The 12066-nt window shown below is 40.1% G+C and overlaps 1 protein-coding gene across 1 annotated transcript; it reads left to right on the top strand.

Moving 5' to 3' along the window:
* Window positions 1-8: 8 nt before the first annotated feature.
* Window positions 9-12004, top strand: LOC110528560 (deoxynucleotidyltransferase terminal-interacting protein 1). Its single transcript, XM_021610683.2, has 13 exons — window positions 9-423; window positions 822-892; window positions 1663-1759; window positions 5364-5462; window positions 5562-5630; window positions 6271-6324; window positions 6419-6480; window positions 6741-6786; window positions 7035-7093; window positions 7265-7325; window positions 9479-9550; window positions 10655-10710; window positions 10956-12004. The coding sequence occupies exons 1-13, from the start codon at window positions 346-348 to the stop codon at window positions 11068-11070; spliced, it is 939 nt and encodes a 312-aa protein (XP_021466358.1). The 5' UTR covers window positions 9-345; the 3' UTR covers window positions 11071-12004.
* Window positions 12005-12066: the final 62 nt, after the last annotated feature.

Below are 12066 nucleotides of genomic sequence, written 5' to 3'. Positions count from 1 at the left end.
TAAAGAGTTCGCTTTGGTTTCTTGAAAATCACCCTGGCTCTTTAAAACAACAGTGTGGTTAGAAAAGAGGATAATGGTTTATTTTCAATGCTAGAATATTCTGTAAAAAAAATACTCGGAAGTAATTTGCCAGCGCGCATTTAAATCAGCATTTGGGTCATTTTAGCCTATTGAAATAAAAAGAATCAGACTATTACGTAAGCCCAATTTGAGCATTGCACACTTCTGTAACAACCTCGTCAAAAGGGATCAAAAATAGTTGTCTTGGTCGCCGTCTCAAGCTTTTACCGTCCTCGTGGATCAATCACACTCCATCCAGACAGATACCAAAAGGGCTGTTGCCAAATGGGTGCCCATCGAGGTGAGGGACGGAGGGACTGGCTTCAACAAGATGCTGTTGAACAGCCGCCCATACAAACTATGGTGAGCTCTGAGCATACATTAAAATTGCAAAATTATTACCGTTACTAAGTGTGATTCCTTCACAGTTAACGTTACATAACTATGTTACGAGGAACTATGTGAACAACTGAATGTGACATTTCGTAGATTGACCGCTCGAACTCATTCCGATCGTGCCTGGAAGTGATTCGATGAGGTGGATCGATAGCGATTGTCGTTTTAACTATCAGCTAGTCGACAAGTTCAGCAAGTTATAGTTGTCATTAAAATGTATATCTAACTAACATTTCAAATGTCACTTAACATAAGGGAATGTGGAAAAGTAGTTGTCAACACACCCTAATTCATGTGATGGGAATGGGATGATGACTCAGGTGACATTCAATGACTCTTGTGCATCCTTTGGCCTCTTCTTCCAGAATCCATGGAACATCATGATAAAGCACAGACAGGTCTACCGCCGGGGCAGACGCTCACAGATGACCATGAGGTAAGTTGACTGACTGTTAAACGGATAGTACACCAACAAAAACACATTTAAAGACATTCTCCTAAACTTTGGCAATTACTTTGTATTTTATTTAAACCTCCCGCTTTGAGCTGGATGTGTCAATGTGTAGTTCATACATGCATCATCTATGAGCAGAATTACTGTCTTACCTTAATTAGCCATGAAAGCCCAAGTTTTAAAAGCAACTGTTTTTCTAGAAGATGTACTGCAGTATTTTTCCCCCACATCGATTTCAACCAATGAGCAATCAGCCCCTCGCCATATGAGTGACAACTAGCAAGACGCACATGATGCACTAACAGCAGAGCGAGAGAGCGCAATGAAGTGTTGAACATAATGTTTATTTATTTTATTTTTTATTTAACCTTTATTTAACTAGGCAAGTCAGTTAAGAACATATTCTTATTTTCAATGACGGCCTAGGGTTAACTGCCTTTTCAGGGGCAGAACGACAGATTTGTACCTTGTCAGCTCGGGGGTTTGAACTTGCAACCTTCCGGTTACTAGTCCAACGCTCTGACCACTGCGACAGTATTTGACAGTATGCAATTTTCGGGGAGCACAAGCTCTACTTTTAGAACTACTACTACTGGCTATTAAGTAAACAAAGTACAGGAGAATCTCTTTGATACAAAACCAAATATTGTGTATAGAGCAGAAACTGTGATGACGATGTGTTTTGTTGAGTGACTTTCCAGACCGATTTTACAAAAGGTGTGCTATAGCTGGTAGTGTCATTGTGCATCTAGCTACACAGACCCTGTTATATCCATGGACCTCTTGCGAACAGTTCTACAGCCCAGCTTCAATGAGGACATTATGGGAGTCTTCAGAAAATACATGAAGGTGAGTCTGCTGTATATACATAAAAAAAATGTTTTGGGGGGGTGCTTATAAACTCAGCAAAAAAAGAAACGTCCTCACTGTCAACTGTGTTTATTTTCATCAAACTTAACATGTTTAAATATTTATGAACATAACAAGATTCAAAAACTGAGACATAAACTGAACAAGTTCCACAGACGTGTGACTAACAGAAATGGATGAATGTTTCCCTGAACAAAGGGGGAGGGGGGTCAAAATCAAAAGTAACAGTCAGTATCTGGTGTGGCCACCAGCTGCATTAAGTACTGCAGTGCATCTCCTCCTCATGGACTGCACCAGATTTGCCAGTTATTGCTGTGAGATGTTACCCCACTCTTCCACCAAGGCACCTGCAAGTTCCTGGACATTTCTGGTGGGGAATGGCCCCCCCTTCAACCTACTCGTTCAAGGGTTTTTCTTTATCTTTACTACATTGGAGAGTAATAGTGAAGACATCAAAACGATGAAATAACACACATGGAATCATGTAGTAACCAAAAAAAGTGTTAAACAAATCAAAATAGATTTGAGATTCTTCAAAGTAGCCACCCTTTGCCTTGATGACAGCTTTGCACAAGCTTGGTATTCTTTCAACCAGCTTCATGAGGAATGCTTTTCCAACATTCTTGAATGAGTTTCCACATATGCTGAGCACTTGTTGGCTGCTTTTCCTTCACTCTGTGGTCCAACTCATCCCAAACCATCTCAATTAGGTTGAGGTCAGGTGATTGTGGAGGCCAGGTCATCTGATGCAGCACTCCATCACTCTCCTTCTTGGTCAAATAGCCCTTACACAGCCTGGAGGTGGTGTGTTTTGGGTCATTGTCCTATTGAAAAACAAATTATAGTCCCACTAAGCGCAAACCAGATGTGTCGGCATATCGCTGCAGAATGCTGTGGTAGACATGCTGGTTAAGGGGGCCTTGAATTCAAAATAAATCACTGACCGTGTCACCGGCAAAGCACCATCACACCTCCTCCTCCATGCTTCACGGTGGGAACCACACATGCGGAGGTCATTCTTTCCCCTCCTCTGCGTCTCACAAAGACACAGAGGTTGGAACTAAAAATCAACCATTTGGACTCATCAGACCAAAGGACAGATTTCCATCTAATGTCCATTGCTCATGTTTTTGGACCCAAGCACTCCTCTTCTTCCTATTGGTGTCTTTTAGTATTGTTTTCTATGCAGCAGAGGTAACTCTGGGTCTTCCTTTCCTGTGGTGGTCCTCATGAGAGCCAGTTTCATCATAGTGCTTGATGGTTTTTGTGACTGCTTGAAGAAACGTTCAAAGTTCTTGACATTTTCCGTATTGACTGACCTTCATGTCTTAAAGTAATAATACTCTGTTGTTTCTCTTTGCTTATTTGAGCTGTTCTTGCCATAATTAGCCCTATTTGGTAAAATACCATCTTCCATATACCACCCAGAGGTGGGACAGGTCATTGTTTTACAAGTCACAAGTAAGTCTCAAGTCTTACCACTCAAGTACCATGTCAAACAGGCAAGTCCAAGTCAAGTCTCAAGTCCTAAACTTTGAGTTTTGAGTCCTAAACAAGTCATAATGTGCTCTTCACCAAATGTAATACCATTTCATATTTTTAACAAGTAATAGTCAGCATATCAGATTTACGCAAATCATGAATGCTTTTAAAAATATCTATACATTTATTACTTTCCAAATAAACGTTATATTTCCATGGAAATACATGGGTATTAGTGATAGTGATTGACTATCGAGGATCTCTATGGGGTGCAATCTGGCGACGTAGGCTTGTACACAATCGCCCATCCTTAACACACACATACACTCTCTCTTTGTGTGGTTACGGTATGTCAATGGTTTTAGGAACAGCTGTAACATCAGGCAAGATTTAGGCTACCAACTTCCTAGCCAGTTGTAGCTCAATCTTGGGTGCAATGATCATATTCCTGCACTGACTGACTGTGTAAAGGCTCATTGATTTAACGTTACGTTAGCCTACATGATAGTAGTAAAGTAATAAAATAAATAGCTGTCGGCCATATTATCCAGGACTTACCGTTCTTTGTGCAGCTTCAAATGTCGAACAAAGTTGGAAATTGTTTGTGCCTCCGTCTTTAATTTTCTTCCTTCGTGTTTTGCAAGTTGCAATCCATTTTTTGTTGATACAGCGTCGTCTTTATATCCGAAAATAATCATTTTCAGTATCATCTTTCCAAGGCCTCCATCTGAATTCACCGCCGATGTTCCTTTGCACTGCCACGCACATTTTTTTCTCAGCTGGCACAATTTGATTGGCTGCTGTCCGATTCAAACTGTAATCTGTTAAATTAAGAGTTAATGCGCTGCACACTTTTTTTTATGACCATAATTTTTAACATTTGGGCTTGGGGAGGGTTTCAAGTCACGAGTCATTGGTGTTAAAGTCAAAGTCGAGTTGTAATTCATCATATTTGTGACTCGAGTCCCAAGTCGTGACTCGAGTCCACACCTCTGATACCACCCCTATCTTGTCACAACACAACTGATTGGCTCAAATGCATTAAGAAGGAAAGAAATAACGCAAATTAACTTTTAACAAGGCACACCTGTTAATTGAAATGCATTCCAGGTGACTACCCCATGAAACTGGTTGAGAGAATGCCAAGCGTGTGCAAAGCTGTCATCATGGCAAAGGGTGCCTATTTTGAAGAATCTCAAATAAAAAATGTATGTTGGTTTGTTTAACACTTTTTTTGGATGCTACACGTTTCCATATGTGTTATTTCATAGTTTTGATGTAGAAAATAGTAAACATAAAGAAAAACCCTTGAAGGAATAGGTGTGTCCAAACGTTTCACTGGTACTGTACATACATATATACATACGTACAGTCAGGTCCATAATTATTGGCACCCTTGATCAAGATGAGGAAAAGAAGACTATATAACATAAATAATGCAAATACTGAGATATATGTGCTCCAAAAAATGGGGAAAATATATTATTTTATACTAACAAGGAATATATTTTGTTTGGAAAAGTAATAAACACATCTAAAAAGGATAGGAGTTGAAATTATTGACACCCCTGTTTACAATACTTTAGCACTCTCCTCATTATTGGCACTTCTGTTTTCAATACTTTAGCACCCTCCTCAGCCACCTGTTAGCGGTAACCAGGTTTTGGATCTAAAATTTCCTGGTACTTGGTAACGTTAATGATGCTGTTGTGACCTTAACAAAAGCCCAGTGGAAGTAAAATAGCCCCATAACGTACAAGACCCACCACCATATTTTACCGTAAGTATGAGGACTTTTCTGTGTATGCTTCCAAACCCAAACTCATAGCACCGATTCCAGTCCAAGCACCAATGCCTTTTATCAAACTCCAGGCAGTGCTATGGTCAAATTACATGAAAATAGAGCTCTCCGCAGTCCATAAGTACAGATGGAGATCAAGAATGTGGAAAGATTCTGTATGGAGGAATGGTCTATAGTCCCTTCCAATGTGCTCTCTAATCTCATAAAACAAAAAAGCCTCCGTGTTGTTATCCTCAAACGAGTAAGGTGCTGGAGTATTGAAAACAGGGGTGGCAATCTTTTTTTCTTTCTTTGTGACAGTTTTTCGAGAAAGCAGCCAGCAACGTGAAGGAGAACTTCGAAGAGGACGTCCAGACCGAGCAGCTGATCCGAGAAGCCTGCAGAAACTGCTTGGAAAATGTAAGATGCCAACTAAATGTGTTTCAAGAAGTGTCAGTGTTTAGATTCTGTGGTTAATGCACAGAGACATCTATGAGTAATGTTCCTGTCCATGGTCAGGCCAAACAGCTCTTCTCAGACGGGGAGAAATCGGCAGTGGCAAGACCCGGCCCTGAGCCTCCTGTCAAGGTAAAGGAAGATTTTTTTTGTTGAGTGAAAATCTCGATGGCTCTTTCTCAATCCATCTTTCATCAATTCCTCACATTCCTCTTTCTTTACCTCAAAGTGCATTGGCGGGGAGGTTAGGAACCTTGGCCCTTTTCCTCCAATACAGTTGAGAAGGAGGCGAGGAGGTAGGATGTGAGATGTATTGCAGAAACACTCATCTAGAATGAGTCCAAGTCTCATAACTTAAACGTAGTTGTCATCATAAGTGAAGTTGCAGATTTTAAGTGAACATGACACTGATTTACGCTTCCAAAAAGGGATGTTGTGGCGCAACGGTCTAAGGCATTGCATCTCATCTCAGCCCAGGCTGTATCACAACCTGCCGTGATTGGGAGTCCCATAGGGTGGCGCACAATTGGCCCAGTGTCGCCCGGGTTTTGGCCATCTTTGTAAAAAAAAAATTGTTCTTAACTGACTTGCCTAGTTAAAAAAAAGGTCAAATAAAAAAGTGAGGATGCCGGCTGGAAGTATGAATGAGTGATTTCCTCATTGCATTAGTCTTATTGCCTCCACATCTTGAATGAAGTTTTTGGCGGGAAAATAAGGATATAATGCTATCGCTGTCTCTTCCACTTCAGCGACAATATCTCTTTTCTTGCAGCGGGTGAAGCTGGAGGATGAGTCCAGTCAAAGATCCAGCCCTGTTCCAAAGAAGGTAAACTCGTCTGCCCTTGTAGAATAAACCTTTGTCAAAAAACTAAAAAACTAAACGCAGAATAACTGACAATATGGCAATGTCTTTCTCCCAGCGGAAAGGGCGCATGACAGCTCCTGTCGGGTCCACTTTCAAGCCTACTATGTATAGTAATGTGTGAGTATGCACTCCTGTTCGACAACACATCTTTTTACCTTGCTGTCAGTGAGCAGTTGTTTTCATTGTCAAAACCTACATGTAAAATCACTGCTGCATGAATGCTCAAACTCTAATTCACATGCAAGTGATGCTACTTAAGTCTAGTTAAATAAAGGTGAAATACAACTTTGTCATCGCATATTTCTTCAATGGAGATTAACGTGAATATTCAAACTTGTATGATGTAAAATGCTGTGATCCATATGCATGTTCTGTAGGCCTAAGCCCAAGACATCGGAGTCCGTAAAGCGTGAGGGACCTAAGGTAAGAGTTTATATGTTATTGCTTCTATTAATTAGTTATATGGTAATGGCTGAATGCAATAGTCATTTATCAATTATACCATATACTTATAACAAGTTTCCCTCATGCATTATAGCATTTTAAAGATCACAAACTGTCCTTTTTGGGTGAATAGTAATTTGACTTTTTTTTTATTTTTTACATTCTGTTCATTGGATTTGAGAATGATACATTTTCCCTATAAAATACAATGTTTTCACATTCTACAGTGGGACCCTTCCAGACTGAATGAAGGGAGCACATTTGTTCTTGGGTCCAGAGCAAATAAGTAAGTGGAAATTAGAAGTTGAGTATTAACAATGTTTCATAATGACTCACACGCAAAAAAAAAAAAAGAATTAAATTGAGTTACATGGGAGCGTGGTCCACCAACAGTCTTGGTCTTCGTTGTTTTTATCTTATGTTTCTAATGAAACCTGAAATCCCTGCTTAATTGTAGGGCTTTAGGAATGGGTGGCACCAGAGGAAGGATTTACATCAAACATGCTGACCTCTTCAAGGTAACTCTCAATTCAATTTAAGAGCTTTATTGGAATGGGAAACATATGTTAACATTGCCAAAGCAAGTGAAGTAGATAATAAACAAAAGTGAAATAAACAAAAATTAACAGTAAACATTACACCCACAAAAGTTTCAAAATAAAAAAGACTTTGCAGATATCATGTTATGCGCAAATAGTTAAAGTACAAAAGGGAAAATAAATAAACATAAATATGGGTTCTAGTTTGCTCAGTTTTATTGTTATTTCTTTCCAATATGTCAAGTGATTTTCTTTTTGTTTTCTCATGTTTTGGTTGGGTTTAATTGTGTTGTTCGCTCGCTCTCTCTCTAGCGTTCTTGCTCTCTCTCTCTCTCGCTTGCTCTCTCTCGCTCTCTCTCTCTTTCTCTCTCGCTCTCTCTCTCTTTCTCTCTTGCTCTCTCTCGCTTTCTCTCTTGCTCTCTCTCGCTCTCTCTCTCTCTCTTGCTCTCTCTCTCTCTCGCTCTCTCTCTCGCTCTCTCTCGCTTTCTCTCTCTTGCTCTCTCTCGCTTGCTCTCTCTTGCTCTCTCTCGCTCTCTCTCTCTCTCTTGCTCTCTCCGTCAGGTGATAATAAATGCAGGATGTACATGTGGTTGTATATCAAACAGTTGTAAAATAAATGAATTTGCTCTGCATCATCTAGAAGGTTTAATAAGCACTAAATGCAGAATCCAAATCGATATACACTATATATGCAAAAGTATGTGGACACCCCATCAAATTACTGGACTCGGCTATTTCAGCCACACCCGTTGAAATGTAATCTCCACAGATAAACATTGGCAGTAGAAGGGCCTTACTGAAGAGCTCAGTGACTTTCAACGTGGCACTGTCATAGGATGCTACCTTTCCGACTCTGGAGCAGTGGAAACGCGTTCTCTGGAGTTATGAATCACGCTTCACCATCTGTCAGTCCGACAGACAAATCTGGGTTTGGCAGATGCCAGGAGAACGCTACCTGCCTGACTGCATAGTGCCAATTGTAAAGTTTGGTGGAAGAGGAATAATGATCTGGGGATGTTTTTCATGGTTCGGGCTAGGCCCCTTAGTTCCAGTGAAGGGAAATCTTAATGCTACAGCATACAATGACATCCTAGACGATTCTGTGCTTCCAACTTTGTGGCTACAGTTTGGGGAAGGCCCTTTCCTGTTTCAGCATGACAATGTCCCCGTGCACAAAGCAAGGTCAATATAGAAATTGTTTGTCGAGATCAGTGTGGACGAACTTGACTGGCTTGCACAGAGCCCTGACCTCAACCCTATCGAACACCTTTGGAATGAATTGGTACGCCGACTGCCAGCCAGGCCTAATCGCCCAACCTCACTAATACTCTTGTAGTTGAATGGAAGCAAGTCCCCGCAGCAATGTTCCAACATCTAGTGGAAAGCCAAAATAATGGAAACACTTGAGGAAATGAAGGTTCTGGTGGCTCTGATGGTTTAGAGGGCAGGGTAAACCCCAAGAAATACACAGCCATTCTGTGAGATCAGCTATGGTGAATAATTTATATTCTGATGGGAGTGGTCTCTTCCAGGGGCACGAGTGGTCAAGGAATTGTTTGATGAGCATAAAAAAAATCTAAACCATATGCCCTGGCTGTCTGTCACCAGATGTCAACCCAACTGAACACTTTATGGAAGATTCTGGAGCGTTTTCCACTACCTTCAACAAAACACTAAATTATGGAATATCTCGTGGAAGAATGATGTCGCATCCCTCCACTAGAGCATCTTTGCCACGGTGCATTGAAGCTGTTCTGGCTCAACATCATATTAAGACACTTCATGTTGGTGTTTCCTTTATTTGGCATTTACCTGTAGGTGGATGAATTGTAATGTTTTATCTTACACAACAACCTGTAGATTTAGAAGTACGCAATATTTGTTTAAATAAATTGTATTTCATGTGTACATTGGTAGCTAATAACTGAATTAAAGGAGCACATAGAATTGAATCAAAAAAGTCTAAAGTAAATGTGGAACCGGAGTGGCCATGTGCTGTGACGTTTTTTTCACTGTCTGCTATCTTATGCTAACCAACTTGTGAGTGAGACGACCATCCCCTCTCCCCTACCATAAACCATTACAAAGCTTACAGCCAAGTAATAAAGTACTGTGTCTGTGTGTGTTTTCAGTATGCTGCCGATGCCCAGGACAAACACTGGTTGGCAGAGAGACAGCATATGAGAGCTACAGGTGGAAAGATGGTAAGAGCTCTGTTTCCAACTCTAGCCTAATCGCAGATCTCTAGCCTGGTCGCAGATCTTGCTTTAGCCAAACTCCTCTGTCATGTTAGTTTTCATGCAGAGTTGGCTAAAGCAGAAACCAATCTTTTGTGGGCGACCTGACCAAATTCACATAGAAATGTTAGTTATAGATCCGTCATTCTCATTGAAAGCAAGTCTAAGCGGTCATTTCTATGCTTCCCGGTCCTTAAGTTTAGCTTTTGTGTCTTTTTACTTTCAGTTTTGTACACATCAGCTTCATACATATAGGGTGTTCACCCATAACATTATTATTTCAATGTTAAAAAAATATATATCATTTCAATATAGAATTGCATTAAAAAAACAATAGTCCAGACCCTATGTCTCTACCATATATGGTTCACAAGTTAGACTATTTACTCAGATAATTTAGCATGATTAGAGTGAAAGTGGTCACTGGTCAATAGAACCTTGTTAATGCTCCGCGGGCAGAACGGCTCTAACGTCAACTGACAAGCTAGCTAGTGGCTACAGGTTCCTGTGTGACAAAAATGGGGTTTTTCTAAGTGAAGTCTACCTTCTTATTTAATCAACACTGTTAAGTACTAGCGTATTAAAGTTATAATACAAACCCGGGATCAAACCCGGGTCTGTAGTGACACCGCAAACACTGCGATGCAGTGCCTTAGACCGCTGCGCCACTCGGTCGGGAGGCCTCTAAGGTTATAATATTTAGAGACCAATCTAATGATTAGTCGAATCTGATTCATAATGGCATAGCGCAAAGAACTACGTTTAGACATTAATTTAGTAGCACCCTCTTGACCCTTATTTCACTACATCCTAGAGCAGTGAGTGAATGCCCATCAGCTTAAAATACAATATTTTTGATTATTGAAAAGATTGTAATGTGATATTTTACACTATAAATTGCTTGTTTTATTACAAACTGAAATTAGGCGGAAATTATAGAATTTGAACAACCAGGTAATGGAGGAGAGATTTCTACATATTTGCACCTTTTTAAAAACTAGTATGTTCTGCTAAATCTATGAACTAATGTAAGCTAATCTAACATGATTTAAACATTTTATAATTGTATAGGCCTATCTCCTTATTGAAGAGGATGTCCAGGACCTTTCTCTGAGTAATGATTACAAGTAAGGAAGATGTTTTGTTGGCCCCCATTTTACTCAACAAGTGTCAATTCATCTGTCATTGAATGGAGTATCTTCGATGGATATTCACTTCTTAAACCAGGCATGCCTAGCCTGGTCACCCCAGATAAATTGGCTATAGCCTACAGCTCAAATAGATCTGGGACGACCAGGCTAAAATCAAGCCTAAAGGGGGTTACACTGTTTTCAGGGTGAGATTTAAGATTCTGTTGTGTTTTTTTTTAAAGAGATTGCCCTGACCTGAAAATGACGCCAGTTGAGTTGAAGCCTTTCACAGTTCCCGGGTGGATGATTGAGAAGATGCAGAAGGCCATGGAGGTCCAGAGTTCAGGGAAGGAGTAGAGTCCTAGTCTACCTTGGCAAATGGCACCCGATTTCCTAGCCTATATAATACATTACAGCTGACCAGAGCCCTGTTGGCCCTGGACATAGGTAGTGTGCTAAAGGGAATAGGGTGCCATTTTGTGGGCGGCAGGTAGCCTAGCGGTTAAAAGCAATGGGCCTTACAGAAGCAAAGTAACCAAAAGGTCACTGGTTTGAATCCCTGAGCCGACTAGGTGAGAAATCTGTCAATGTGCCCTTGAGCAAGACACTTAACCCTAATTGCTTCTGTAAGAGTCTGATAAATGACTCAAATGTAAAATGTCCATTTCTGATACAGCTGTAGAAAACCACGGAAATAATGGATATATCAATCGTATCAAATCACGAGAGACTGTACAAGAGTGCCAATGTCTTTTTTGCCCGTGTGGCTTTGGATCTCATTGTATACCATTACAGATTTTTATTTTAATTTTTTATAGATATATATATTATAAATGTAACTTTTATTTAACTAGCCAAGTCAGTAATTGATCAGTTCTATTTGATGAAGAAATGCCCCCCCCCCCTTTTGTTTTTCTTAATTAAAAAACAAAACACTCCTTACAGTACTCTGATGGTTAAAAAGGGGCTCTTTGGCAGCCTATGGCCCCTTGGTAATAGAACGGTTCTTGGTGCCAGGGGGGGTGCCTCCCCCCACATTGAATATAAGGAGTAAGATAAAGAGTTACTGTTCTTGTAAAATCAGTCATTTTGTTTTCCCATCTTCAACTGTATTCTCAATTTTATATTGTAATATGTTTCTACAATGTCAGGTGCTTTTATGTCATTGTACTTCATGGCATATAGACCATGATGAACTTTTAGAGCATATACTTTTTTTCTAGTGAAGACATGAATCAACCTTATTCGCTTAGAAATAAAGGTTTTGATTTGTCTATGTCTGATTTATTCAGTATGTTTGTCAGAACGTTTGTTTTATATACAGCTGTTCTATTCAAATATCCATTGTATGTC

Source organism: Oncorhynchus mykiss, chromosome 7 (genome assembly GCF_013265735.2).
Source record: "Oncorhynchus mykiss isolate Arlee chromosome 7, USDA_OmykA_1.1, whole genome shotgun sequence".
NCBI classification, from domain to species: Eukaryota; Metazoa; Chordata; class Actinopteri; order Salmoniformes; family Salmonidae; genus Oncorhynchus; species Oncorhynchus mykiss.
This window is presented reverse-complemented; position numbering and strand designations above follow the sequence as displayed.

What these genes read in the sequence shown, in the direction of transcription:
- LOC110528560 (XM_021610683.2), top strand. Translation starts at nt 346, where the DNA reads ATGGGTGCCCATCGAGGTGAGGGACGGAGGGACTGGCTTCAACAAGAT. An exon ending in CGCTCACAGATGACCATGAG is followed by an intron (nt 893 to 1,662) that starts GTAAGTTGACTG and finishes TTGTGCATCTAG; the next exon opens with CTACACAGACCCTGTTATAT. An exon ending in GAGCTACAGGTGGAAAGATG is followed by an intron (nt 9,551 to 10,654) that starts GTAAGAGCTCTG and finishes ATAATTGTATAG; the next exon opens with GCCTATCTCCTTATTGAAGA.